Source organism: Suillus bovinus (genome assembly GCF_016758785.1).
Source record: "Suillus bovinus strain UH-Sbo-P2 chromosome Unknown EDB93scaffold_3, whole genome shotgun sequence".
Lineage (NCBI taxonomy): Eukaryota > Fungi > Basidiomycota > Agaricomycetes > Boletales > Suillaceae > Suillus > Suillus bovinus.
Window position 1 is genome coordinate 622,356 of NW_024542059.1, and position 27,044 is coordinate 649,399.

The window sequence follows — 27,044 nt, forward strand, 5'->3', positions numbered from 1 at the left end:
AGAAGATCCTCAAAGTCCCTTGCAGCTAAGCGTTTCATTGACGACGCATTTGAATTAAACTTTCGTATGGTTCCCCTACCAAAGGTTGGCGTAGCACGATATCTATTAGGATCTATCAGTAGATGTAATGAAAATTTGAAAATACACACCTCTTATTGAGCTTCTGGACGGAATCTCCACCAGCTGCATGTAAAATGCGCATTAAATGAGTGAAATTCACCTTCCACACACCGAGTTCGAATTCATGAAGTTCATCAACCACGAACATTCGAAAACGGTTGAATCCGTAAGGTGACAACTTTACAGAAAATGAATTCTATACACATCATTAGTTATTAGACAGTGAAGCAATATAACAGACTTACTCGAGTTGGTACCAATGACTCGTCATTGAGAATATTCTTGACGCGTGTCCCATCAACAGGCACACCCAACTGAAAAATGAGTGCCTAGGCATCATCAACTTCTCGGAGGTGTATCCTGTCATCCTTTCGCATGCGCCTGATCCGACGTTTCATATCTACCTTTGATCCCATCAAAGGAATCTCGTTCTTCTTCGTGAGACAGCAGTGGACAAGCGCATTGTCCGAGATTTTTGATGCCTGTAAGAATAACTCTAAGAAGCATTAGTAATATATAAGTGTTCGAGAATGAATTAATGTACTCACTTCTCGGGATAGTCGGCTGAGTATGTGAAAAACCTAGGGAACACTCTACGAGTGATCCCATCGCTACATTTTATTACTATACCGTACTGATAGGCATGCATAAACTTGTCATCCAGCAGTAGATCCCATATAGCCTGCATCAACTCGCGTTTGCAATGCGTGAAGACCTGGCTAGTTGAAGGCTCGCCAAAAATAAACATGTACTGATCTTGTAGATCTTTGGGCAACTGAAGATCGGTTTAGAGTTAGATGTATTCATAGACATAAATAAAGAACTTACTGAAGGAATGTATGCGACATGGTGACATGCGGAGGCGGTTGGTTTGCCTCGGGTGTACTTTGATTGGTTGCCAAAATACAGATAGAAAGGCCATAGTGAAGCGTCGCCGAAATTCGCCAGATGAGTAGCGTCGGACCAGAACATTAGTGAAGCGACGACCCGCTCAAGGTCATCTCCAGCTTCACGAGGCAGATCATTGATCTCGGCGTAGATCTCCATCATCTCGGCGCTGGAATAGGCCTCCGAGAAGACCTCAATGTCCCGACCGTCCGGAGATTTCCAGAACTCACGATAGGGCGTCATATTGAAATTCATAGTGATGTCATCCTGGAAAACAGACTCAATGATGTCAGTGATCGAGCAGTGATAGACTCCGGGGATTTCGAGCTCTGGGGCCTCAGTCTCGGTATTCCACTTTTTACCCTCTTTGGGCAGCCTGATCTTGACGGCAGATCGGCGCCAGCCAAATTCCTCGCGGAACGGATTGGACTTATCCTGCAAATATAAATCAATGTTCTTTGATTCCCGTTTATGGGAAAATGAGAGAGCATCACTATGATCGAATAGCGGATCACCAATGAAAGTGGTAAGTCGTTGTAGCTCTGCGACGGACTGCTGGCCGGTCCCGGAGTAATGATAGGCCATGAGTAGGCCGGAAGTGGGGTTTGAGAAAGCTGTGTAGAGATCATCTTGACTGATCTCCTTAGATGACAAGCCCTCAGTGATCCGACTGGAGCTGGGAATCCGGTCACCTCCAGCAAGTGTCGGAGCATCGGTAACACTTTCAAGGGTATTTTCAGTGGGGTGTACACTGGGGCGGGTAGGGTAAATTCGGTAGAGCCCTGCTTTGTTAGGTTCAGTCTCAAAGGGAATAAAAAGGGGCGGGTCATCATGCTCTGATTGCTGTGGGGATGGAGTACGAGGCAGGGGGTCCATATGTTGATCCGTGATGACATCATTGTGATGTACACGTTGCTGACGGTCGGAGAGCGGCATATGGGCAAGGTGAGTTGCAGACCCTGGCAGAAAGTCTGCGAAGCGAGCGGGCATGCGGATTCTGCGTCCAGAGCACTGCGAGACGATAGGTTGGGGTGAGGGAGATGGTACATGCCCCATTTCAATCTAGCAAACATGTAGTTAGCACAATCCCACTTGATAAATCAAATCAATACATACATTGTCTTCCTGATCGATATACATGTCATCTTGAATATCTTGCTGATCGGGAACTACAACCTCTTCAGGAATGCGATCGGGAGACTTGTCATGACGTGCTCTCTTTTCTTTTCTTTTCTTCTTCTTCTTCTTCTCCGACTTGCGTTTCCGACTGAAAATTTGATCAGTAAGGGAGAAATTGTATGCGCATTGACTTGTATGCGCTGATAGCTGTCTGCGTGAACTAAATGTTGAAGCACACGCTAAACAGCAGAGATCGCGGGCCATGGGGTGTCAGGACCGGGGAATGTTTCAAAACTTACGAGTCAGGCAAGAATATATAGAACCATGTGTATTTGAATCAAAAAGAACATACGAGTAGCTAGTAGATATCCAAAATTAACAGAACGTACCTCATGTCCCAAGAGAGAGAATCGCTGGAGCTCCACATGAGCATGTAAATCCCTCACTGGGATAATTACACCGGGCAAGAGGTGCCTATGCATATTCATATGAAGTTAGCACGAGGGTTTCCCAAGTTTGAGACTTACCTCGGTGATCAGTAAGGGCATACGATAGGACATATGACCGAAAGTAATAATATATATAACAATATAACAAATTACATACGATCAACATACAATCATGGTTGATTTTCAAATTCAATCTCCGTCAGGTTCTCCCGGTTGGTTTGTATTAAGGTCTTGCGTCGGTTGCTATCTTTATCCAACATTAATATCAATGTCTAACGTCACTGCCTGACGACGCCTGGACATCTGTGGTAAACGTCTTCGGGGATGTCATATTCGTTGATATCCAGAATGCAGTCTCCTTAGACAATACTTACTGCTTTAATCTCAATCTAGATTCTCCGGGTCCTAAGGTATTTTTTTTTTTCATTTGAAAACTAATCTAATGATTGTATTAGAAAATAGTCTTTCGCATACGTCAACAGGTCACAGATTCTGACACGGAACCTGAGATGGATTCTGGTGCCTCGGAGCTGGAAACTGAAGATGTGGAGGAGGGTGGGAATGACGCGGAGATGAAAACCGAAGACACAGAGGATGAAAATCTGGCCGCAATCAATCCAGAATTTCAGTAAGTTGTCAGTATTTCATTTGGAATTTTAACTCAGTGACCTTTCTCAAGGCCAGTTGTTGCGTCTCCTTGCGACCTTCTCACCAGGCGCGCTGGGAACCCCAATCCCAATCCTGCAAATCCCACTGCGCCATGGAGTTATTATGTCAAGGCAAGAACTGAAACGCCAGACTTGGACTCCTCAGATGAGGAGAGCGTGTAACATCTCATTTTTTTAGTGTACTACATGTATATTACGAGACCTTGCTCAAATGTTACTTTGTATTGCGTGTCGCATCATATGAATCTCATATGTTATTAATAGATCTATCTAAACAAACAGTTATCAATAACACGTATCAATAATGCGTTGAATATCGCGCAATCTTATCTCTCTTTCTCTCACCAACACCATGGCTCGGCGCAAATGCTCTGACTCGATTTCATCCGCTTCCTCATCTGGATCTTCGGGATCTAGCTCTTCATCTACGAGCTCCGAAGATTCCAGAATCAGTACTCCTCCTAGCACACCACCCCCTCGGGTACCTAGCAAACGCGGAAGAGACACGTCGGACGCGTCCAAATCATCTGACAAGGGCGGACGTAAGTCCAAAAAGGCCAGGTGAGTGATGCTGCCAGTTGTTCGGATCAGAACTCACCTGCACCATATAGGAGACATAGCCCTGTAATGATCGATAAGAAGAATGAAAAGCCAAAAAGGTGAGAGATTTTTTATTCATCTACATTTCAGATTGACGAGATTCTAGAAGATCGCGTAATAAATTACTTACGCCGCGGGAGCAGTGTATCCACGTTGCACGCTGGATCCCACGCGGCCTAGACATGTTCTGCGATCTCAAGCAGATGATCCAGGTATGTCTACTTTTAGAGCAGGAAGAAGCCGCTGAGGATGGAGATGAAACGGAAGAAGAGCAAATCAAGGCTGCTCGGAAGAAGATTCTGGATGACTGGTATGTATAGTATATGACCGCATATATGCGCACTAATATTGTTTTTAGTGATGAACTTACGCGTGCGTGGTACAAGCGGACGTTCGAATACGTCATGGGACACGCTCCTTATCTCGAGACTCTGATTGGCCGGAGGAAAAAACGCGAGGAGCTCACGCAACTCATCGGCGAGGTGCGTAACTTTCAATTGTACTAATCAGAGCTAACTATTTACAGATGCAAAATATGATAAATCATACGCGCTCTGAGGATGCAAGTTGCCTCAGGTCACGCATGGGCTCATACGCAGCCCCAAACCCCGACAAAGACGTTGTCCGCCCTCCAATCACTGACAACAGCAAGAGTCGTGCCCAAATGGGATTCAACCACGCCCAGCTGGGCAAAATGCTTTGTCCGGTTAAATATCTGACTGACTACATCAAGGATCCGCATGGGTATATTCTATTTTTTTTAATCAGTTGTATTAACGGTAGGCACTACAGGATGAAGACAAAATTCGATAGCGGGTCATTGAAGGTAACCACTGCCTTGTGGCCCGCTTATCTCTATCCAGGCGACATTGCGGGCGAAGACTTCGACTCCAAAGATATACTTGAAGGGCTTTTTCGTGGATATCTTTTGGAGCGAGTACGTTTTTTTTATTCAATTATATCGGACGACTCTAATATATACAGGTTACTAAACACGTATTTACATCTCCATCATCTGCACTCAAGGCCGGCGTCTCCAATGGCACACGTGCTTGCAATGCGAAACTCCATGGAATGGCAGGAGTGGAGGCCGAGCATATCGCATATGCTGCGGTTCAGGTAAGTGTTTGTTTTTGACATGGACTTCACTTACTTAGTCTGTACTGTACAGGCTCGCTTCGCGATCAGTTCGCTCGATAAATGGAAAGATCAGGACGCCTTATTTTATTATACTGACTTTTATACCAGAATAGTTAACTTAATTCGGGGGAGGATAGATGGGGAGTGGGTCGACTCCCTGCTAGGACATTATAACAAGTAAATAATTTTCTACACTATTCTCTTATCTAACACGGATCCAGGATATTGTTTGGCAGTGAAAACGGTGCCAGACCTAGTCACTCTGCAAATGTCGAGTGTTTGGAGGACGACGACATGATCGCCATAGAACGGCAGCTTGCAGCACATGCAGCACGGGCTTCCGGATCCTCGGACACGACGTCTACACAATCTTCGGTACTCGATAAGCAACAAGAGTCGCATCGCAAGTCCTCTACTCCTGATAGGCTGCCCCCTCCAGATTCTCCTGTAGGCCAAGCACTAGCTAATCCTCCGTCACTTCCTCCTGTCAACTCGCACGAGGAGACGGTCTTACCTGCACCACCCCCTGCCCCCGATCCTCCTGTCAACTCGCACGAGGAGATGGTCTTACCTGCACCACCCCCTGCCCCCGATCCTCCTGTCAACTCATGCAAGCAGAAAGCTTCCGCACCCAATGCGGCCACTTTCGATGACGACAGTCCTCTGACGGAAGAGGAGGAGGAGGAGGAGGGGGTTCGGCCTACTAAGCGCAAACGACTCAGAAAGAGCGGTGTTGCTGTCCCACCCAAGAAGGCTTCGAAACGCAAGTCAAGGAAATAATTTGTTCAAGGTAAGTCGCATTACTCTCGTAGTCCGTTTGATACTTATGACCTTCGCTCACTTCACGTTCTAGCTACCGCATCATTTTCCCGTCTTCCTTTGCATTCACATTCATACCACCACGCTGACCCATCTGCTCGTATGCTTTATTCACGGACTAATACACATCTGCTCGCATCCTCTCATAGACTTCGTTTTTCGCTGCAGTCTTCAATGACATCACGCATATGCTCTTGATCGCCATTTTCAAATTCAGTGCTCATGTCCAGACGATCGGTACGCAGTTACCACTAGTACATTAGATTATATCCCACTGTATCGCATGTATTCATATAGCTCAATAATATGTGGTTATCATGGAATATCATTGTGATTTGATGTTATAACTAAATATAAGACAATGCAGCCATACAGCGTTCTGGAACATGGCAGCAGGTATATCACGCGATCTGGAACATGGCTGTGACCATATCATAAAAATCGATTCGGTATATTGGTATGTATTCTAGGCGCTGTTATAGATACTAGGCACAGTCGTTACAGTGTGTTACAGTGTTTACATGTGTATATAAAGTTATACATACGTTGGACAGTTTTGGTGATGTATCTCCGCATATTTGACACAGCCACTTGGCAGGTGCCGTCCTTGAGCGCTTGAGGTCATCTTGTAGACAATGTACACCGTGACGTTTCGTCAGTACTAGTGCCATCTCCTTGCTTCCGAATGAACTCCTTGTGAGTGCATCACGGGATAAAACAGCACATTTGTGGCATCTCGATACCAACCTCATGCATGAGCTTTACATCAGATAAAGTTTGATTTTCATGCTCACGGTTCTTAGTAGTGAAATCTACGATAATCTCCCAGTCGCAAGTTGCAGCTCAAGAGTCGCTAATGGATGTACGTGATTTGTTCCTCAACTTTCGGAATGACTGTAGCCTTGATATCTTATTTAGGTGCATACGGCCTACTCCAAATGCTAGTCAGTCACGTCCAAAATATACCCTTTCACTGTCCGTCCAATTGTTGCTTCATCTCATGCTTTTATCTGCTATGCATCTCCTCAACACGTCAATAAAAATGTACGACCAATGCAGCAGCAGCAATGCCAATCACAGGGTCAAGTTTAGGCCTCATCACAGATTCAGCCTGCTACTGCCTCGACACCCACGATACTAGTACTGCTACATCATGTGCAGCGATTGTGTAGTCGCGACCTCTTCCACTGCGAGTTCGCTTCTTGCTGTTGGTGCATCTCCTCCACACGCCAATGGTCATTAATACAGGTGCACAGCTGTTTCACATTTTTTCCTGTCCTTCTGTACTCTTAACTAAGTGTCTCGATCTCGCTCCCTCGTCCTGAAATTCGTGCACTGCACCGAACTCGTCAATGCTGATCGTCGCGAGAAAAACATTCTGAGATCAATGAAGTCGTCGAATGTTCGGGACCTAGCGCGGATTATATAGTTTTCCTACATAACCCATTGCCCGTCCAGATCTTCATCGATCAGTGTCGATCATCCATCTGTGTTGTTGAACAATACACTTGCGAGAACTGCATTATCATGCCCATTCAAGATGTTCCGGCTTCATGAATGCCATATCGAAGGAGCTGCTTCCTGTCTGGACGTTGCAGATCTCATTCTTGCCGTACTTGAGTGGCGTATTAGATATAATAGGCTACATCCAACCAGTTAATCATTACAACGCGAGTCCGAACTTTCTTGAATCTCAAGTAGTCAGATGAGCAAACCAACACCAGGAAACAACTTGATAACTTGAACATGCATGCACGTTAGACTCGAAAACATAGTACAAGCGTCTAGCAAAATAACAACAGTCTAACCAATTCCAACCGATTCCATACACAAATGAATATTGCCCAGCATTATACATCCTAATGTGTTCTAATTGCACACCCATGCTTCTCACCGCGACAAGGAGGAAATATATTCAAATTCCGTAGGCGGCGTAACCTTAATATCTTTGTGGTCGTACTCGTATGCGCCATTTGTGTGGTTAGCTTGACTCTGTTTCTGCGCAACGAGGGCACAGAGGGCGGCTGAGACACAGTTAGACTGAAGAACAGAAAGCTGATGTAATTAGACTTACCACCCGCACCGCTCCCATCCTTGGCCATGCCAATGTCGACACGGCTTTCCACTTCGGGCCCAACAAGCGCTCTTAACGATGCTCGCAGCTTGGATTGGAAGTTAGGATAGAATTCGACCAAGCTTATCACGTCCTGATTAGCAAGAATTGAATAGAAAAGGTACTACTCCTACCTTCCATCTACACCAACACCGATCCTTCTGCCTTGATCCTTCAGCCCAGCAGAACTTTGCTCCCCGTGGTCCCACAACCGTGCTCGCCCGGTATGGACCAATATAGCGGCTATAGCCGTTCCACTCAAGCGTGCAGCTCTTGATGCTATCAGAGTGCACACTTGTCTGACAATGTCCGCATCCGCAAGGGAAATTTCGGGAGGGGACAGCTCTAGCCGGTGCGCCAGTATTCCTTGTATCCGCCGCAACTTTTCAGCCTTTTGAGCTTCTGGGGAACCTTGTTCTGGCAGAGAGAATTGCCCAAGACCTTCCCATGCCTCTTCGATCTCGCTGAGAACTGCAGTGTCCAATCCCCATTGCTTATTCAGTAGAGCCGATGACTGACCTCCGAAGAGGAGGGGTTTTGGAGCGGCATCGATCAAACTAAGAATCACGTTTCGGGCGATTTCCCCCAGATACATCCCCGAAATGAATTTCTCGAAGGCCTGGAAACGTGGGTTAATAGACTCACGGTCCAACTTGTTGTCATATGGAGTCGTTGGTAAGGCAGATCGCTGCAGTCCGCCATGAGTAATCAAAGTGATGAGATAAAAGCAGAAGATGATTCACAGAGTTGTTGAAAGCGCCCCACTCAGTATTCACAATCATTTCACCACCTGCGGCGACTGAGGGGTTCTGGCCTAATTTCGTGATCTTGGAGACATCCTCGACATAAGCCCCATTAGTCCCTGTTCCAAAAATAGCACCTAGGATGCATCCGCCAGACGTATATGCTCGCGAAAGAAGAGCTCCAACGGTCTGTAATGAAAAGTCTCTCGTCAGTATATACGGTCGCGTGCGAAATCAACATATAGATCTGATGAAGAATTACAGAATAAAGAATATTGACTGACGTCGTTGACGAGAGCCACACACTTGACATGAATATGTTTCCGATCAAACGCGTCTTGAAGAAGCTTTACGACGTCCTTTCCAATGGCGTTTTTTGCAGAAAAACCTTTGGTCCAGGTGAGAAGAACGCCTGAATCAAGGGCGGATTGTTCCACAGGGAAAGAGAACGTAAGGGCCAGGGGAACATATGGACTGTCCTCATCGGCGTGAGATACGTGAGAGTTGTAGTCTTGAGAGGGGGTGTCCGTGAGGAAAGCATCCACGGAGTCGGCAAGATAGTCTGAGAAAATATTGAATAGCAGTGGCGAGGGAAAGCACAAGGGCCTCACCGAAAAGAGTGGTCACCTCACCAGTCTTGAGGGTCTCAGAGACTTTGTATTTTTGCTGTCGAAGGGAGAAGGTCTTGTCTCCGAGTAGAGTGACCTCGCAAACGCGACTGACAATCCATAAGGCAAGTGGAAATATAGTAGGACTTTGTACTCACAGGTTTGTCCCACCAAGATCGAGAGCGAGGAACGTTCTAGGATATTTAGTCGGGTGCAGCAATATGTGGGGTGATTGACATACCCCGTTTCGGAGCCATCTGGTACACCCTTAACAAAGGTCGGACTATCTGACAATCAGATGGGAGCAAGACGTAAAGGGAGGGTACGTACATCATGGCCATGGCCCGACCATAATTGGATAGACCATCGGAGATTTCTGAGAGGAATGTTTGGGTGATCTTGAAGAGACGCTGATCATCGATAGTAAACTGATTGTAGAGAGACTCGAGGACATCGTCCTGTGCGCTGCCATGAAGCGCGGTTGTGTGTGACATGGCGGGACAGGACAGGAGAGAAACGGACTGAGAGAGTGTGAGCAGACTATCTTAAGATATGATAAGCTAAATCCACTTTAGTAAAAACGTCATTCCTTGAATTCACAACGACCACTACTAATATGCTATTGGACACCAAACCCAAGTAGTCCACCAATCCTCGCTCAAATGTCAATCATGTCCCAGTGCACAATCCACGCACGGTTTTCGAGAATCTGCGTTCGCGAGTTAGCTTTCGGAACTAGTTCGGATTATTACTTCGCTTCGAGGTTGAGAGCGTCGTTTATCGCCTTTGCCATCGGTCCGAGTCGCACATCACCGAGCAACAGAAAATCGAGCTCCAGCTCATATCAAGTTCATCTGCCTGACTTTCTCAGAGTTCTCGCCTGAAAAAGATGATCTCCGAACTTTTAATACTATGTACTTAATACTTGAGAATATAATAAGTATCGGTGTCCTTTTCTGGATGCGGCCGAGTGTGTGTCGTGGTCACTTATTGGAAGTCCATTTACATATCATCGCCCATGGCTATCGACGGTCTGATAATCCTAGATCCAACAGGGTATGGTTCGCCGTCTTTGCTTATTGGTTACCATAATCACAAGTTTCGCATACAGGCGTCCCATCATCCAATCCAGTTACACCACTTATCCGGCAGCGTACCCCTTATTGCACATCGAAGCATTAAACAACGCACTAGCAAAGGCTCCCCGCGAGGGTAGCGTGGACCCGGTTATATACGTCGGAGAGCTATCGTGTTCTAGTGCGTGCTGCCATGTCGAGGTTGGCGGGATGAGATTCCTTGCGACCATCAGTGGAGACGGTGAGTGCTCAGCGGCTCGGTCATGAATAGAGTTTTTGGGTTTTTATTGGGTAGCAACTGACAATACTATATCAGTGGATCCCCTCATTGCATTCGCCTTTCTCGACACCTTCACTGAAATACTCCAAGACTATTTTGGCACAGTCAGTGTTGCAACTCTCAAGGACAACTTTGACATTGTATACCAGGTTCGTGGACGTCTTCCACTGTCTGATATTTACTTGCATTGAATATGCGTCTTGGACTCACAGCTTCTCGAGGAAACGCTTGATTCGTCCGGCCACCCGCTGACAACCTCACCGAACTTGTTGAGCGATATAGTACTCTCACCTTCCTTAATCTCGAAGCTTCTCGCCTCGGTGTCAGCTACTCCAGGAGTTCCAAGCGCGAGACAAGGAGGCTAGTCCTATCTGTTTTGCAGTTGCTGGGAACTACATTAACATACTCGGTAACATAGGTTCTTTCGGTTCAAATGGTGCCAGTGGAGCTTTTACATCGCCGATACCATGGCGTAAAGCTGGGGTTCGGCATAATCATAACGAGATCCTTTTTGATGTTGTTGAAGAAATGCGAGGCATCGTCGGCAAGTACGCTCGAAGTCTATATCACCCTGTCTTTGCTGTTAAAACTGTTCAATGACAGGAATGGCACGCCGTTAGTGAGCAACGTTTTCGGCAAAATCGAGAGCAATTCAAAACTTTCGGGGACACCCGACTTGACATTGACATTCACGAATCCTAACGTGATGACGGAGTGCGCGTTTCATCCATGTGTACGGTGAGTGGTATTTTGAATCTATGATCTTCGTAGCGTTATCTCTGAATACTGATTTGTGACTCGACTTCAGGTTACAGAAATGGACACGCGACAACATCTTGTCCTTTGTACCTCCTGAGGGGCGATTCATTCTTGCAGACTATCAGTACAGACCACCACAAGGCACGCTCATCAGTAACGTGCCCATACCACTTTCCCTCAAAGCGAATATGGACATGGGAGAGTTCGGCGGTAAAACTGATCGCTGATGTTTTGAAGTTATAACTGACACTGCGCAGGAACATTCGCACTTACGTTGACCTCGCGTTTGATTAAAGTGATGGAGAATCTAGAGCTGAAATTCTATCTTGGAGAAGATGCGACGAGCGCGCAGTGTACACTGTCAAGTGCAGGTTCTAGCGTAGGATCTGTGGGAAGCGCAGATGGTTCATGGTCGTTTAATTCGAGAACAAAGGTACGCTTTGCCGGTTCTTCTTACTGTACAAAAAATCACTCCCTTTAGACGCTCAGATGGGAGATTCTCAATATGCGGTCTTCGGGGAGCTGGATTCTTCGAGGTTCATGGACGTCAAAGTAGGGAGCGTTGCCTTCACAATAATATGTGATGCTTATAGTTGCCCAGAATCAAAGCCCCGCGTCCAGCACACGCTTTCCAAATAGGTTTCGAGATACCCTCTTACAGCTTCTCCTCGCTCAAGGTCGATCAGTTACGGCTCTCAAGCGAGACGTACAAGATGTACAAGGGAGTGCGGATGCGCAGTAAAGGGTCGATCGAGTGGAGATGGTAGCCAGCTTAGCACACTGGCTATTTTGTGTATTTCCAATCGTTGCACGGTGCAGACTTAGATTGTCGAGTCCCCTGAGAGCTGGCGCAATTGTTTCTGTGATGAGTTGCATTGTTCACAGCAGTAAGTTCGCATATGGACATCTCTAGCATTTCGATGACATTATCGAGGCGGACATAGAGCTCTCTGACACAATCTGTGGAGTAATTATACTCGGTAAGTCAAATCTGCTTTCAGTGCCAGACCTTATCTGATTCGTCAACTGAAACAAGAGGGTCAGCTATGAAATAGGACGCGATATACTAGCGATATATTCCCGAAATTGATTGCTGCCGCGCAAAAGAGTTCGATGCTCAGCCACTTGTAAGTACCCCTTCAAATCGGCCAAGTGATCATGTCAGTCTCGTGTATCAGACCTTGAAATATGGGAAGGCAATCGTTCCTTCTTGTTCAAGTGCATGTCCCGAACGTTGACGTTTCGTCACAAAGGTCTGATTGACAGATGGGTCTATAAAAGGAACGGGACGATTTGGTGAACTTTGCGATTTCTTGTGCTGGTGCCTTTAACCCGGGCTCTGTTTCATTTTGATCTCAACAAGGAACAAGTATTGACATGGCGTAAGAGAGATAGATGAGTAGAAAAAGCAGGTCAAGACGTCACCTGCTGTGAAGGACGTGCTGGCTAATTCAAATTAAGCTTATCCCCACTAACCAATCAACCAAGATTTTTACAGGCTGGCGTTTGGCGAATCTCGAGCGTACCTTGTTCGTGTCATCCGCAGATTTGTGACACGGCGTCTGTGAGCATACTTTCGCCCTGCCTTGATGCATCTGGTAACCGCAAGGTGTTGGAGATCGACAGAGTGGTGGATACATCACTACGAGTGAGAGTGAGGCTCTTCAATTGCAACGTGTGCTTTTCGTTCCAAATTATGGGAGGCCTACTCATCTATTTCAGGGGATTCTGGTGTTCCCGGGTTCAAAACGTTCCCAAACGTTATAGAGGAAGAGGAGGATCACACGATAAGAACGTCGCACACCGTGCTGTCTTGTAGACTACGTTTCCCTGCAGTTATTTACCATAGATTTTCCCATTCGAGAGAGGACCTTTACACTCCGGCAGATCACGAGGCACTCAAAAATGTGTGCATCGAGGGCTAATAGATATTAAGCGTGTACTGCTCTATGGAGTGATGAACGACACACATCAACCGCGTCAATGATAATGTTGATAGTAGCAGCGAGTCCGAGAGATGAACATCCTTTGACGCGCCCATTAGTGGTCAAAATTCCCGTCGTGGCAAAAGCAGGACTCTTATCATCATCCGTGGGAATCTGTACTATATTGGCCGTCAGTAATTGCACGTCTGTCTTGTCCACCACTCCCGAAGTTATCCTCAGCGACGGTCTGCGTTGCTATACTCTTAAACCTACAAAGATGTTTGGATGGTTGTTTCACCTCGGCTTAGATGCATTCATTATCAGTGCATTCCTCGCTGGCATAAGACGTTCAACAGGCCTTACGTACGTCTACCATGCTGCTGATCACGATACTAACCCTCATACCGCTGTAGACCTGCACTATCTCAAGTTCCTAACAAGGACATTCGTCGTGAGTCCCAGCTCTGTGACCTGAACTGAGAACACTTATTCACACGTCGTATTCGGCTAGAGCTGCTACGGTCGTATCTTGAAGTCGGTCAGTAAACTGTCCCAGCTTATCGACTCTTTCATTTGCTCATGTGCTTTAGGTGAATACGCATTCGACTTTGCAGTCGTTGTATTCGGGGTGCGTGGCGGACATACTATCATCCTATCTCACTGGACGAGACTGACAACCGCGTACAACAGCGCTCCAGTTATTTCGAGAGGAGGCATTGAGTTTCCCAATTCCCATATGTGTTTCTCCTGCCATTCCGTGATAACAGACCACACTCATAGCTTTGTAATATTTTATTCCGACGGACACATAATTTGCTTACAGCCTTGAGCTTAATGAGCGGGTTGCAGTAGAATCGTGTGCTTGCGCGACCAGTTCCATCTGATTTTATACACGTTTATCCGAGGAAATTAAATACGAAGAAGTGCAGCACAATAGAGCCAAGGGCAAAGTCTGCAAATGCTCTGCGCCGAGAATTAGGATCTATGAAAGACATAAGAAAGGATACAAATACCTTTCAGGCGAGACTTCCTTGAACTCAGATCTGTTTTCGGGGTTGACTTGTGCGCGGAGGGATGCAGTGAGAACGAATTGGCCTACTGAACTTGCAAACCTGTGAAAACACTCAATACGTGTCTGACACGCTAACCAGTAAACTCACCCAGCAAGGAATGCATTGAAAGGATAGTTCGTGACAAGTACGCAATACACGAACTGCAGTACTCCGCTAAGCACAGTGAACGCCAAGTAAGCGTCGATGAACTTGAGGCGGTTGGGGGTCTGATCAAGGTATGATTTCCATAACGTTGAAACTGCCACATAGGTTTCCGACGACGCAGGTGAGGTCTTTGAGGATGACTTTGGGCCAGCCATGTTGAACGAGTGACGGCTAACAAACTGCTTTACTTGAAAATGACCACGACGTGGAGGAAACAGTCTCGTCCAAACAAAGAAGGCCGGCAACTTGACAAGACCCCGACCCGTTCAAAAAATAAGTCCTCCACTAACTTGCACTCATCCAAGGCCGAGCTACCTTCTACATAATTTGTAGTCGCCATTCTTCATCATGAGCAGTGCTGGTCTGCGTCGAGCGTCGTCCTCCCTTACCGGTGCATTGTCTGCATGGAAGAGCACAAAATGTCCAAGGCAATTTTGGGGTGCACGGAGACACCTGCACTCTCGCATAGAACTTGACTACAAGGTCGATGAGGGCCTCGGAAATTTTATGTCGCCAAGGACGCTTAAAATGGTTTCCGAGGAGTACCAACAAGGTTTGCTCGACCGGTTGAACGAGATGTTCCCTGGTAAGCGAGGTTTTATGAGCAGCTTGCTTCCGACTTACGCATGTACAGATGCTGCTGACCAGCGAAAGAGCGTCACACAACTCGTGATCGACACTGCTAGCTCTGGAAAAGACGCCCTCGGCTTCTCCTATGCAAGTCACGCCCTCAACAATTCGTTCTTCCTCAACTGCCTTGTATGTCCAACTCCCCCATCGGGCTATTTCACGATACTAATTTACTTGACAGAGACCTCCCAAAAATGATGAAAACTTTGAAGATAAAATTCACAATCTTTCCATAGCCCCATCCATCCGCACCCAATTCGGTAGCTTCCCGCATTTCATCAACAACTTTTCTTCTGCCGCTAGAGGAATGTCGGGGTCGGGATACATCTGGTTTATCACGGACGCCGTGGGCAACCTTGCCATTCAGCCCACCTTCGCTGCCGGTACGCTTCTCGTTCGTTCGCGTACGTGCACAGAAGACCCTGCGGGTCGTCATCAGGTGCTTCACGAGGGCAGGTTCCGCGACGGCCCACAGCCAACGCACTTGAACACAGGGCTGAGCAGTACACCCACATCACCCACATCAGGCATGTCCCAGGGCCCTGCGCCACTACACCCCTCTGCCCCCCTACGAACACTGCACTCAGCGCCACGCAGTCACCTAGATGGCGCGCGTTCTATATATGATGAACAGCCCGCAGATCGGGGGGCTGACTCTTCCATGAGGACCCTACGTAACTTGGGCGAAAAGATCTACCCTTTGTTCTGCATCAGCATTCACGAGCACTGCTGGCTTCTCGACCATGGAGTGTGGGGCAAGGAGAAATATATGAAGGAGTTCTGGAGCGTGCTGAACTGGGAAACAGTCAATGAACGGTACACGAGATTTATCAATACGAAAGTGGGCCCTCAGCCATTCCGAAACTAGCTCCAGAAATTCAGGGCGCTGTGGCATAATTCACTGCTCAATCTACTTAGATCTATAACGTCCATACTTATACCGTTTTAAACTTTTCCGCATAGCGGAGTGCCATGGATCTCAGTGTTTGATCATAACTTAGTGGGTCGTCGCATCTTGGAGAGGCCTTCGGCAAACCGTTTCGAAATGAAGTGTCCAGCGTGGTATGATTATGAATAATGAGACTATAACTAGTATTGTGAGGGCCTCAGATTCAGAATGTAATTGTAACTGGCTCGGCCATGGAAGCAACTAATTTATCCATTATAATAATTCTTACATATGCAAGTGACTGGAGAAACACTTGGAGAAGGTTAATGTTTAGACAAACAAGGACATCTCACGAGACCGACGTGATGGTTCGATGGAATAGATATAAGACCCAGCATATACACGGTCCATCTTCATAGCTGGCAACAGCCGTTCGCTCGTTCCTGGGTAAAAGCGTCGACCAGCATGACAACACAGAATCCTGACATTCTCTTTGTACCCATGCCATCACAAGACTTGTTGCCTAGCGAGCGTCAGGAAGTTTTTGTACGCAGCTGACTGGCTGGCGGCCACGTGGTTGGTGCGACATAGGCGACAAAAGTGAAGAAACAGACAAATATCATCAACACTATAATAAGTCCTGGATCTGCACAAGCGTGAGCGAGGGTGTGTTGGTTGCTGAGCTTCGACAGTAACTGAATCGACCTTGACTTCTCAGACCTGAGACACTCAAAGATATGCGCATCAAGGAGCTAATATATATGAGAATTTAGTGTGATGAAGGTGAGGAATGACGCACCCATCAACCGCGTTAATAATGATCTTGGTAGTGGTGAGTACTTGAGTCCGAGAAATGATGTTGAACGGACATTGAAAGTGACGTTTGACGCCCATCAACAGTGGTCAAGTTTCCCGCCTCAACTGCTACAACCGCTATGCACATTATAATGCAGACTTCGGCAATGACTCGAAATATTAATGAACACTCAAGCTCAAGCTCCGACTCGAAATGACGCAGCACGAATCTGGACAGTGAAATTGCTCCCACGTCTTTTCCATATGAAGGGCGCCAGCGGACAAAATAGCAAACTGCAGGGAAATTATAGTCTACAAGACAGCGCGGTGTTGTAATAGCTTCTGCAACGTTCTCACCGTGTTATCTTTCTCTTCCTTTATGATATTCGAGAACGATTTGAACCCGGGAACACCAGCATCCCCTGAAATAAATGAGTAAGCCTCCCCATGATCTGGAATGAAAAGCGCACGTTGCAGTTGAAAGGCCGCACTCTCGCTCGTGGTGATATATCCACCACTCTGTCGAATCCGCGCCAGGGCAAAGGGTATCTCTTCTTTATTAGAGCTAGAGACACCATCTGCTATCACATGGACATTATATCCTGCCTCGATAAAATCAAGAGCAGATTGCAACACGCAGACATGGGACTGGATAGAACGATTTGATTAATGAGCAGTCGTTGTAGGGTAAACTAACCTCAATGCCAAAAAGCACCACAGATTTTACCTGTGGGCGTTCGTAGAGTAGGGCCTTTACTTCCGGCGTCACCATGGAGAAGAGCCCTTTCTCGATGGTAGCAAGGAGAAGAGGCCCTAAGGAAGGTAAATCGATGTCGGGGATGGTATTTCCAAGGCCTTTCTTCTTGGATGATTTCATTTTGAAGAGAAAGCACGAGGATGGGCCCACCTTTGGGGTTCTGTTCCGTGACGACCACAGGGATCTCCAACACCTTGCGTATCTTTATGTACTAGTAGTAAAGGAGTGATAGGGTGTCGATCTTACCTTTGCGATCTTGAGCATCTTACTGATTGTCAAGACAAGCTCGTCAAAGCTGAAGATGACATTCTCTGATTCGGAATAACACAACGGTTAATGTATGTTGTTCAGTGGATCCAGAGCCAGGCGTACTGAAACGTGTTTGCACGTCGCAGAGGAAGAATACAGTCTCCTCTGGTACAAGCTTTGCAACTGTGGGCATACTGATAGGCAAAGGCTAAGCGTGAGTAAACTGACCGCTGCTGTTCATGTACTTGATCAAACTTTTGTGCTAAATTTTCGGTGTTTGCCGAACCGGTCCTCTTCATCAATTTGCTTTGGTGTATCGTGTCCCTCCTCATAAAAATGTTCGTTCGTCGGTTGTCATACTCTAGGCAACGGCTTTCTCGTCCTGCTCGTCTTTATTCAACTCCTACAAAGACAGCAAATGCACCTGCTAGTGCATTCGCCCAAGTCCCTCTCCCCCATCCAGAGTATCCTTCCCTGTTGGCTCAGAGGGAAGTAACAGCAACAGCAAACTACCTTGTAGCTATGAACGGCTTCCTGAAGCGCAGAACCCCGTACACAATCTTGCCAACCCCCCTTCCAGATGACCGTGCTTCAGCTTTGAACAGCTTCTACTTCACTGATTCTCCAACTCAGGACCAGCTCGCTGTCATGGATGCATGTTTGCATAACCTGTATGATGTTCCCCGTGCAAAGCAGATCTTCGAGCAGCTTAGAAGCACGAAGTCTCAAGAGCCTTTGCTCGAGTCTCGTATATACAACTCTTTCTTGGAGGCCTATATCCACATGGCATTTGTCAAGGAGCCCGAGGATAGAACTTTGTGGGTCGAGGACGCATGTCATCTCTATGACCTCATGGAGAAGGGTACAGATAGAGTCCATCCGACCGCGTCCACATATGCTATCATGCTGCTAGCGTGGAGACGGTATGCTTCATTCGTTTCCTTATTTTATTACTCTGATCACTCTTTCTAGATTTAATACCGAGTCTGACACGCCCGTCAACCTCTCTGACTTGCCTAACCCGACAACCCTCCTCAGTAACCTCATAGAGCGAGACATTTCACCAACTGCCGTCGTCGCCGATCGCGTTTTGGCATCGTCAGAAGAAGCCTCCGACATCATAAAACTTCTCTCCAAATCTGCAGTAGATCTCAATCACCCTCACATATTAGCTGAACTCGGTCAGGCCGAATTCCTTGGGAGTCATGTCCCAGACCCATTGGAGGGCGTTCCGGAGGTCAAGCCCGTCCTAAGACTCGCTGTACGTATTGTGATCTTTCGTTTGTATCTCTCTCACATCTCCTCAGACACCCTCTGAAGAGGTATTGGACGAAAACGGGAATGTAATACCTGCGCAGTCACAGGAAGAAGTTCCTTTTAATCTCGATAACCTCCGCAAACACTTGGCTCAGGTTACCCTTGCACGACGCGTCCTCCCAGAGGACCTGGCTTCCCGACAAAAACTTTTAGAAGAATCAGTCTACGACGTCGCAGTAGAGCGTCTCCATCACGAAGCTAAACTTTTCGACGAGCTAGGTCTAGGCAAGCGCGAACTTCATCGTGCAGATTTGCAAAAGTGGATGTGGGACTGGCACCAAAAGCTCAAAACGCGTCTCGAGGCAGAAATAAAAGAGATAATTGCTGCGGAGGCAAAAATATGTAAGTATATATACGCCTGTCAGACCTTTATATTAACCACCCGCTAGCTACAAAGAATCAAGTACAACAAATGGGCCCCTTCCTCTCTCTTGTCAAGCCCGAGAAACTTTCCCTCATCACTATCCTTGAGATCATGCGCCTCCAAGGGAGTGGTGGTGTATCGGATGGGATGAAAACTGCCCGTGCGCTCCTCACCGTTGGGCGCGCTGTCGAGAATGAGTACAAAGCTGAGATGTGCAAGCGCAACCATATCGCCATCCCTTCCCATGTGCGCCCAGGTGAGTTCACAGGATATTTCACGGGCTTCGGGTATAAGGATCTGCACGCTCGCCGGTTGACGGCTGCAAAGTACCTGGAGGATAGCGAGGAGTGGACATCAGAGTGGACGCAGGTACTTAGAGTGCGCGTTGGGAGTATCCTAGTAGACTGTCTCATGGATTCTGCGACAATCGAGAGGACCGCTGTTGATAAGCGCACCAACGAGGAGATGTAAGTTTGTTTATCTCTTGTATATTGCATCAGTTGAAAACTTTCCGAAGTAAGGAGAATCAACCCGCGTTCTACCATGCGTATGAATATGTGCGCGGGCAGAAACTCGGTGTCATCCGGTTGAACCCCGTGGTTTCAGAACGCATCGCAAAAGACGGCTTGCGTGAAACGCTTCACCCGCGTCATTTACCCATGCTCGTCAAGCCTAAGCCGTGGCTCAGCCACGACCGGGGTGGATATCTCTACAATCGATGTGAGTATGCTCGCCAGCCTCTATCAACAGTTTTCTAACAGTGTTAATTCACTAGCTGCCGCCATGCGTTTCAAAGACTGTCAAGAACAGCAAACTTACCTGGAGCACGCAACTGCGCTCGGTAATGTAGAGCTCGTATACGCAGGACTCGACGTTCTTGGTAGCACGCCTTGGAAAGTCAACCGGAAGATCTTCGACATCGTACTCAAAGTCTGGAACTCTGGTGAGCGGCTGTGCAAGATCCCCCCAGCAGTATACGACCAGCCAGAGCCAGAAAAGCCCCCGAACATGAACACGGATATCAAAGCCAAGAGCGTTTACGGAACGCGTCTCAAGGCGTTCATGCAGGACAAAGCGAACAATCATTCCGACCGGTGTAGCGTCAACTACAAGATTGAGATTGCGCGTGCTGTAAGTTTTCATTCTATTCTCTCGCGCCAGTAATCCGACAAAATAAAAGTTTCTGGGTGATACGATGTATCTTCCTCACAACCTCGATTTCCGAGGACGCGCGTACCCTATTCCTCCCCATTTCAACCACATTGGCGATGACCTCAGTCGTGGGCTTCTTTTGTTTGGCGAAGCGCAGCCCCTCGGCGAACAAGGTTTGCGGTGGCTCAAGATTCACCTTGCAAACTTGTACGGGTTCGACAAGGGAAACTTTGACGAGCGCGTCAAGTTCGTGAATGATCATCTTGAGGATGTGTATGATAGCGCTGAAAAACCTCTGGACGTGCGTCTCCACCTTCTTATTATAGTGCCTCGGTGCTGACACGACGAACAGGGTAACAGGTGGTGGACGAAAGCTGATGATCCATGGCAATGTCTTGCAACATGTATGGAACTGTACGCGGCGCTCGAATCAGGCGATCCACACGCATACATGTCGTCCCTCCCGGTGCATCAGGACGGAACGTGTAACGGGCTACAGCACTACGCCGCTCTTGGCGGCGATGTCAAAGGTGCTGCGCAAGTCAATTTGAGTGTGACCGACCGTCCGTCGGATGTGTACACGTACGTCGCGAACATGGTGGAGAAGGTGATTGAAGAAGATCTGAGAAATGGCGATAAGTATGCAATTATGCTTTCTGGTCGGGTTTCGAGGAAGGTGGTCAAGCAGACTGTGAGTGATTGATTTGGTAATTGATTTGTGAGTCGCGAGCTGATCTGGAGAGGCAGGTGATGACTACTGTGTATGGGGTAACTTATATCGGCGCTCGCGAACAGATTGAGAAGCAGCTTAAGGATAGGAAGGATATTCCGGAGGAAGAGTGTTGGGGTGCTAGTGCTTATCTGGCCAAGAGGGTGTGTATTCTCTCATTCGATAGCCTTAGACTCACTCGTCTATTCAAAGGTGCTTGCTTGCATCGGTGATCTGTTCTCAGGAGCTAAAGCCATTCAGACCTGGCTGAACCTCTGCGCCCGTCTGATCTCGAAGTCTATCCCAGCTGAGCGCGTCCCAGACGCATTGCAAGCTCCCAGAGGACCCAAGAAGAATGGTTCTTCGCTCCCCAAGAACCGTATCAGGAAAGAACAGATGTCGTCCGTCGTGTGGACGACGCCCCTCGGCCTACCTATTATACAGCCCTACCGCAAGACGAAGCGCAAGCAGGTCATGACGTCCATTCAGAGCGTGTTCATCTCTGACCCTAATGCGCCTGCTGAAGTAAACGCTGTGAAGCAGGCGTCCGCGTTCCCTCCCAATTTCATTCACAGTCTCGATGCTACGCATATGATGTTGACTGCTCTTGAGTGTCGCGTAGGTCCTGTTGGTTTCAGACTTTTGCTGATGATTGATGAACGTGTTTATAGACTCAGGGCCTAACGTTTGCGTCTGTGCATGATTCCTATTGGACGCATGCTAGCAGCATCAACAAGATGTCTGAAATCATCCGAGACACGTTCATTGCACTGCATTCTTCTGATGTGCTTGAGAAATTGGCTACAGAGTTCCGGACTCGATATGCATCCCACAAGATTCCTCTGACATCGCTTCGCAGCGGCAAGCTGTTGAAGAACCTACAAGCTACAGGCGTACGTATAGTAGCTTCGTCTGAACAGGCGAATGCGCTTCGTCTAGGCGGGTTTAACAACATCATGGATATTTCAGACGAAGAAGCCGGATCCGTCGCCCAGATCTCAAAGAAAACGGAGAGTGAGGCCCTTACGCAGACTAAGACTCCAAAGCCCAAGACAGGAAAGCGCGGACGACCTGTAAAAAACGCAATCATGATCGAATGCCCCAAAAATGATGTGTCGGCCGTCGTGGACCGCGAGGAAGGTGACGATGACTGTGAGGGCGAGGATGACGTTGATTCGATTCTGGTGGACAAATTCGTTGATTTGAGTGCTATACTCCCGCCTTTGCCGAAGAAGGGCGACTTTGATGTGGAGACGATCAAGCAGTCGCAGTACTTTTTTTCGTAAGTCTGTGCGTCGATGGACACGTTTAGCTGTTCTTGTTTTTGGTCCTGCATGCTTCATCACTCCGCAATACGTACGCCTCGCATTTGCATATCTATCACTTTATCTTATATGTCACATAGACTTACTCTTACGTGGAACACTTAATAGAGATGACTCACCTCAGACCCATGTTATGGTGCGCTCTCATAAATTAATTTCATTCTGCTTCATATTTGTACTGTGGGTATCAAGGTAACCATCCTGCAGGCATGCGAGAACAAAAGACCGCAATTCTACGGTTTGTGAGCTGTTCGGAATTAATGAAGCGCGCATTAGGGGCGCGTGCTGGTTTCTGCATTTGGACAGACGCCTTGCAACTTTGCATGCTGCCGGCTGCGATGGGGAACAAGACAATTAACATTGCCAGCTCATGGCTGCTCAGCGCGCATCATATGGTCTCCTACGGCGATCTAGAGGATATACAGGGTCGTCCCACAAGCACATTTAATTCATAAGTGTTCCAGGGTGGGGAAGCGGAGTTTTAAACGCGAACGTACTTGGATGGTGGAAATTGGTTCGAATTGAGGTTTGCTGCTCGCCATCATCAACAACCTCGACGCCTGCCATTCCGACGTCTTAAGCGTACGGTTCCTTACGTTCTTTTAAACCACACAGTCTCTTCAAGTTACATTCCTTCCGACGTTATTATGGACCAAACTTTCGACACTTCTAACAAAGTTCAGGATTCCAATATGACAGCTAAACAGAGGGTCAGTGGACTTTTCGTTGCTTTGGCTTATGCTCATATTTGCGTTCAGTTTGAATCGTTCAAGATGGGTGGTGGTGCCCCAGCCAATAGTTTAAACAATTACATTCCAAAGCATTCACACGGACGATCTCGCTCTCGCAACGGTTCAATATCTTCTCTTTCAACATTATCTATTTCTGCTTCTGCACCTTCATTCCCCCCTCCAGTTGAATTTTCTTTGAATAATGCGCCTTCAAACGCAGCTCCTTCAAAGCGCCCAAATTCCCATCACAGGCGTCGTTCTTCTGTTTCAACTCGCCGCGAGTCGGCAGAGCTTATGGGCGTGTCTCTTCCTGACCTTCCAGCAGCTAATTCAGATGATAACATAAATCTTGGCGACAGGGATTCTATTCGTCGTAGGGCACTCTGGGCTCTTGAAGGAAAGCCCGACCTTGCTTTCTCCAAGGTCGAAATTCCTGATATCACGTCCCCTAATTTGACAAAGCCCTTTGATTTCCGTAAGTTTTGTCTCATTGACACCTACAGCTTATATTTACAGATAACATGTAGCAACCAAGCCGTCTTTCCCTCCTGGTACTGGTATCGGTGGGCATGGCATCAGTAGCCTCATGAACAAGCGTGATTCATTCGGCAAAATGTTTACTTCTACTTCTACCTCCAAAGATCAGCTTCAGACACTAGTTGAGGAGGAGGAAGAGGAATCCGAAGAAGAACATCTTGCTCAAGTTGCCGAGGTTGTCGAGGAATTTACAGAAGGTCCCGCTGATCCACTCGTTGCTTCACCCTCTACAGTGACAAAGTCTGCTGCACGTCACCGTCCCGCCAGCCTCAATCTCAGGCCTCTCTCTCTTGTTTCTGGGAATCCTGTCAGATGCACACCCGGAAATCTCCCCACGCCCACTCTTACGCCGAATCATCGGCCCAATGGTCTGAGATCTCTCGCTTTGACGTCCGGCTCTGAAACCTCGCTTACGAACCCCGAGCTTACAGAAAGTAGCACAGATCGCCACTCCACCACTGTCACATCTTCTTCTTCCGGTTCCTTCAGTCTGGCTTCACGTCGCTCTCTTTCATCCGAAAGCTCTGACATCAGCAGGAAACGTAGTAGCATTTCATACAAACGCTCCGTTACCTCCATTCCTCGCGGGACGGGTGTTTTGCCCACGCCTGATTCGACTCCAACCAACCATCGGTTTTCGGAGTTGAATAATGTAGAATTCATCGCAGAACAGCCCCTCACCACAGCCGAGCATCATTTTTTATTTAGATCGCACAATGTGCTCCTGGCTCGCATAATGGATCTCGAGCGCACGCTACGTTCGCGATCAATGTCCCGATCGCGACCCCTTTCCATGGCTTCAGAGGCTTCGGCAGCGTCATCCGAGCCAAGCGACGAAATGCTGCAGCTGATTTCGGATCTCAAGGCTGAGCGTGACGAGCTGAAGAGAGACGTAGATGGATGGCGCATGCGTGTAGCTGATGTAGATAAACAAGCTGGCGTCCTGGCAAGGCGAGTTGAAGCTGAGAGACGAGAAGCCTGGGTCGCGCGCTCGCGGCTTGGTCTACTGGAAGTAGAGAAGCGTAGCCTGGACAAGGCACTCAGTAACATGAATGCCGAACTCCAGCAATCGATAAGCCAGAGCGAGCAGTTGAAGAAGGAATGTGATGGCATGAAGGAAGAGCTGGACCGGTTGCGTGCTCGTCTCCAGGATGCTGACAACGCAGTCAATGAGGTCGTCCGCCTCCGCGCCGCACTCGAACAAGAGAGGACTAGGCGAGCAGAGCTTGAGGGAGTTCTTGAAGATGCCGGATTACTTGAACATACCCACCATTCCACTTTCTGGTTCAGCGCCTGATCGGTCTTATGATACCCATGCTCGTGGACTTGGCTTCCAGTCCATCGACTCTGACGGCTCTTCGACCGATGTCGAGTCTGTCGACCACAGCTTTACCAAGGCTGAATTGACCCTCGATGCTGTCACAGAGGAAGATGAGGATGAGTACGAGGACGGCTGTGACTTTTCTGATGAGGAGGATGAGTTGGCTGGTTACGAAGATGCAGAAGACTCTGACCTCAGTTTCCAAAGTCCAGATGGCTCATCCATTGGCTCCGGGGACGAACTTGACCTCATGTCAGTCTCAGTCCTAACCGAAACTACAAACCGACTCAACACGTTGTCCAAACCTGCTCCGTCGAGGTCTTTGCATTCTCGACACAATTCACTTTCTAAGACGTGGACATTCCCCAGGGGTCAGCCTGTCACAGTCAAGCGTGATGTTGATGAGGTTGACCGATTCTTCGGATGCCTCGATGACGTTGAAAATTCCCCCCCATTTGGTTCTGAGATGGGCAAAGCAATGTTCACATCGACATTCGGGCCTTCCTACGATGACTGACGATGAGCTGCCACCTTTTGTCATCCCCTCAGACGTTGGCACTGTTGTCGATTCTCACCTTCCGACGTCGAGGAGCCTTGATGTTGTGCCGGAAGAAGACGAAGGCAATGAAGGCGAAGCTGATGACGAGAATGACGGTGAACTCCTTGGCGAGGAGGTCGAGGGCGGGATCCGTTTCACATTCAACCCTCCGCCAACTGTCTGTGGTCCTCCACCTGTCATCTGCATCACACCTCCGGCCGATTCTGAGCCGGCATCCGTTGCGAGAAAACCTGTCCTTATCTACGAGCCTTTTGATGATGAGGAAGAGGATGGTTCTCCCTTCACTTTCCCCCAGTCCAGGGTACAGGAGCCGATCACTCCGTCATCTTCTTCGCCACCGACTTCGGAAAGCAGTAGCCGTCCATCAAGCCGGACAAGTAGCTCGCCATCGTCAATTCCTCGTGCAACTTCACTGCGCTCATTCATACCGCTCACACCGCCCTCTTCAGCTACACCGCCCAGAAGCGCGTCTGATCGTTTTAATTCACTAGCAGACTATCCGGCGACGTCGTTTGTTACCCCTCCGTCACGGCGCGGCGGGACCACCCCATCCTTCATCCCTCAACCAATCTCGCCCTCGCCATCCAAGATTTTCAGCCCTTCAAAATGCCGCGTTCCTGTTCCGCCAATGCGTTCTAAGGGTGCTACAAATGGTTCGGCATTTAAGCCTCGCCTCAGATCATCCATGAGTGGGTTCTAACTTTTTCCCTTTGGTTTTTGCAGTCAACGGTGCAACTCTCAGATACTACGGCACCGCAGAGAAGATAGCCGAAGCAAAATCAGATCCCTCCGAAACTTGTGAATACCTTGACCAAGACGCCTCGATTTCATCTTTATCGTCCATTATGCCTTCACCGCTTGCGGCACGATTTTCATTCCAGACACTGTCCAACTTGATTCCCCTTTCGTGGACGCCGGGTGCGGCCGCGGTTATGTCGCGTACTACACCTAGGACCTCAGTTGGCTTGACTGATGATGTTGCAGAGGCAGCATCGTCATTTACTAGTGCCTGTCCTGGTGTACGACGCTCGATTGAAAGGAGATTTGTTTCTAGGGATCAGCAGTTGGAGAAGCTGAGAAATCGACTTGTCAATAACCATATTGACGGCACAGGACGCTGTTTTGCAGTCGCTCCTTGTGGTGCTGGCAAGGGCGCCAACATTTTCTTGTGAAGAACCCTGCCAG

General features: G+C 48.0%; 13 protein-coding genes across 13 annotated transcripts; 9 read left to right on the top strand and 4 right to left on the bottom strand.

The window, feature by feature from the left end:
- Positions 1-1,485: 1,485 nt before the first annotated feature.
- Positions 1,486-1,944, bottom strand: EDB93DRAFT_1053657 (uncharacterized protein; the record flags this gene model as incomplete). The annotated part of the gene is made up of 1 exon (XM_041444719.1): positions 1,486-1,944. A coding segment is annotated over one exon (459 nt), but the record flags the coding sequence as incomplete, so codon positions are not given.
- Positions 1,945-3,085: 1,141 nt separating this feature from the next.
- EDB93DRAFT_1245596 (uncharacterized protein) lies at positions 3,086-3,406 on the top strand (the record flags this gene model as incomplete). The annotated part of the gene is made up of 2 exons (XM_041452333.1): positions 3,086-3,204; positions 3,256-3,406. 2 exons carry the CDS (start codon positions 3,086-3,088, stop codon positions 3,404-3,406), a joined length of 270 nt encoding a protein of 89 aa, XP_041312772.1.
- A 617-nt stretch (positions 3,407-4,023) lies between these two features.
- EDB93DRAFT_1058951 (uncharacterized protein) lies at positions 4,024-4,583 on the top strand (the record flags this gene model as incomplete). Its single annotated transcript, XM_041444791.1, has 3 exons — positions 4,024-4,154; positions 4,203-4,326; positions 4,371-4,583. Coding segments are annotated over 3 exons (468 nt in total), but the record flags the coding sequence as incomplete, so codon positions are not given.
- A 54-nt stretch (positions 4,584-4,637) lies between these two features.
- EDB93DRAFT_1076146 (uncharacterized protein) lies at positions 4,638-4,981 on the top strand (the record flags this gene model as incomplete). Its single annotated transcript, XM_041445213.1, has 2 exons — positions 4,638-4,781; positions 4,829-4,981. 2 exons carry the CDS (start codon positions 4,638-4,640, stop codon positions 4,979-4,981), a joined length of 297 nt encoding a protein of 98 aa, XP_041312774.1.
- A 2,542-nt stretch (positions 4,982-7,523) lies between these two features.
- EDB93DRAFT_1117766 (uncharacterized protein) lies at positions 7,524-9,838 on the bottom strand. The gene is made up of 9 exons (XM_041448388.1): positions 9,598-9,838; positions 9,509-9,550; positions 9,426-9,461; positions 9,271-9,377; positions 8,944-9,221; positions 8,660-8,848; positions 8,051-8,604; positions 7,878-7,999; positions 7,524-7,827 (listed from the first exon to the last, which is right to left on the bottom strand). The coding sequence occupies exons 1-9, from the start codon at positions 9,759-9,761 to the stop codon at positions 7,694-7,696; spliced, it is 1,626 nt and encodes a 541-aa protein (XP_041312775.1). The 5' UTR covers positions 9,762-9,838; the 3' UTR covers positions 7,524-7,693.
- A 447-nt stretch (positions 9,839-10,285) lies between these two features.
- On the top strand, positions 10,286-12,149 carry EDB93DRAFT_1075837 (clathrin adaptor mu subunit; the record flags this gene model as incomplete). The annotated part of the gene is made up of 10 exons (XM_041445185.1): positions 10,286-10,323; positions 10,379-10,584; positions 10,660-10,772; positions 10,836-10,987; positions 11,067-11,171; positions 11,227-11,361; positions 11,432-11,592; positions 11,640-11,815; positions 11,864-11,934; positions 11,984-12,149. 10 exons carry the CDS (start codon positions 10,286-10,288, stop codon positions 12,147-12,149), a joined length of 1,323 nt encoding a protein of 440 aa, XP_041312776.1.
- A 1,435-nt stretch (positions 12,150-13,584) lies between these two features.
- On the top strand, positions 13,585-14,027 carry EDB93DRAFT_1075574 (DUF1748-domain-containing protein; the record flags this gene model as incomplete). The annotated part of the gene is made up of 5 exons (XM_041445172.1): positions 13,585-13,670; positions 13,721-13,758; positions 13,819-13,845; positions 13,898-13,935; positions 13,998-14,027. The coding sequence occupies 5 exons, from the start codon at positions 13,585-13,587 to the stop codon at positions 14,025-14,027; spliced, it is 219 nt and encodes a 72-aa protein (XP_041312777.1).
- A 176-nt stretch (positions 14,028-14,203) lies between these two features.
- Positions 14,204-14,679, bottom strand: EDB93DRAFT_1245601 (DAD/Ost2; the record flags this gene model as incomplete). Its single annotated transcript, XM_041452334.1, has 3 exons — positions 14,204-14,270; positions 14,321-14,419; positions 14,468-14,679. 3 exons carry the CDS (start codon positions 14,677-14,679, stop codon positions 14,204-14,206), a joined length of 378 nt encoding a protein of 125 aa, XP_041312778.1.
- Positions 14,680-14,793: 114 nt separating this feature from the next.
- Positions 14,794-16,308, top strand: EDB93DRAFT_1117778 (Manganese/iron superoxide dismutase). Its single transcript, XM_041448389.1, has 3 exons — positions 14,794-15,110; positions 15,159-15,283; positions 15,336-16,308. Exons 1-3 carry the CDS (start codon positions 14,873-14,875, stop codon positions 16,020-16,022), a joined length of 1,050 nt encoding a protein of 349 aa, XP_041312779.1. The 5' UTR covers positions 14,794-14,872; the 3' UTR covers positions 16,023-16,308.
- Positions 16,309-16,673: 365 nt separating this feature from the next.
- EDB93DRAFT_1117783 (Isochorismatase-like protein) lies at positions 16,674-18,073 on the bottom strand. Its single transcript, XM_041448390.1, has 7 exons — positions 17,842-18,073; positions 17,746-17,788; positions 17,536-17,693; positions 17,309-17,486; positions 16,913-17,260; positions 16,843-16,865; positions 16,674-16,795 (listed from the first exon to the last, which is right to left on the bottom strand). Exons 1-5 carry the CDS (start codon positions 17,857-17,859, stop codon positions 17,151-17,153), a joined length of 507 nt encoding a protein of 168 aa, XP_041312780.1. The 5' UTR covers positions 17,860-18,073; the 3' UTR covers positions 16,674-16,795; positions 16,843-16,865; positions 16,913-17,150.
- Positions 18,074-18,195: 122 nt separating this feature from the next.
- EDB93DRAFT_1053847 (uncharacterized protein) lies at positions 18,196-18,564 on the top strand (the record flags this gene model as incomplete). Its single annotated transcript, XM_041444723.1, has 1 exon — positions 18,196-18,564. A coding segment is annotated over one exon (369 nt), but the record flags the coding sequence as incomplete, so codon positions are not given.
- Positions 18,565-18,696: 132 nt separating this feature from the next.
- EDB93DRAFT_1076283 (uncharacterized protein) lies at positions 18,697-22,672 on the top strand (the record flags this gene model as incomplete). The annotated part of the gene is made up of 12 exons (XM_041445223.1): positions 18,697-18,767; positions 18,817-19,114; positions 19,167-19,521; positions 19,551-19,992; positions 20,043-20,245; positions 20,301-20,656; positions 20,706-20,978; positions 21,030-21,368; positions 21,425-21,550; positions 21,600-22,004; positions 22,058-22,372; positions 22,418-22,672. The coding sequence occupies 12 exons, from the start codon at positions 18,697-18,699 to the stop codon at positions 22,670-22,672; spliced, it is 3,438 nt and encodes a 1,145-aa protein (XP_041312782.1).
- Positions 22,673-23,358: 686 nt separating this feature from the next.
- EDB93DRAFT_1245605 (uncharacterized protein) lies at positions 23,359-27,031 on the top strand (the record flags this gene model as incomplete). Its single annotated transcript, XM_041452335.1, has 6 exons — positions 23,359-23,421; positions 23,470-23,917; positions 23,970-25,144; positions 25,203-25,758; positions 25,850-26,512; positions 26,583-27,031. 6 exons carry the CDS (start codon positions 23,359-23,361, stop codon positions 27,029-27,031), a joined length of 3,354 nt encoding a protein of 1,117 aa, XP_041312783.1.
- Between the last annotated feature and the right edge of the window lie 13 nt (positions 27,032-27,044).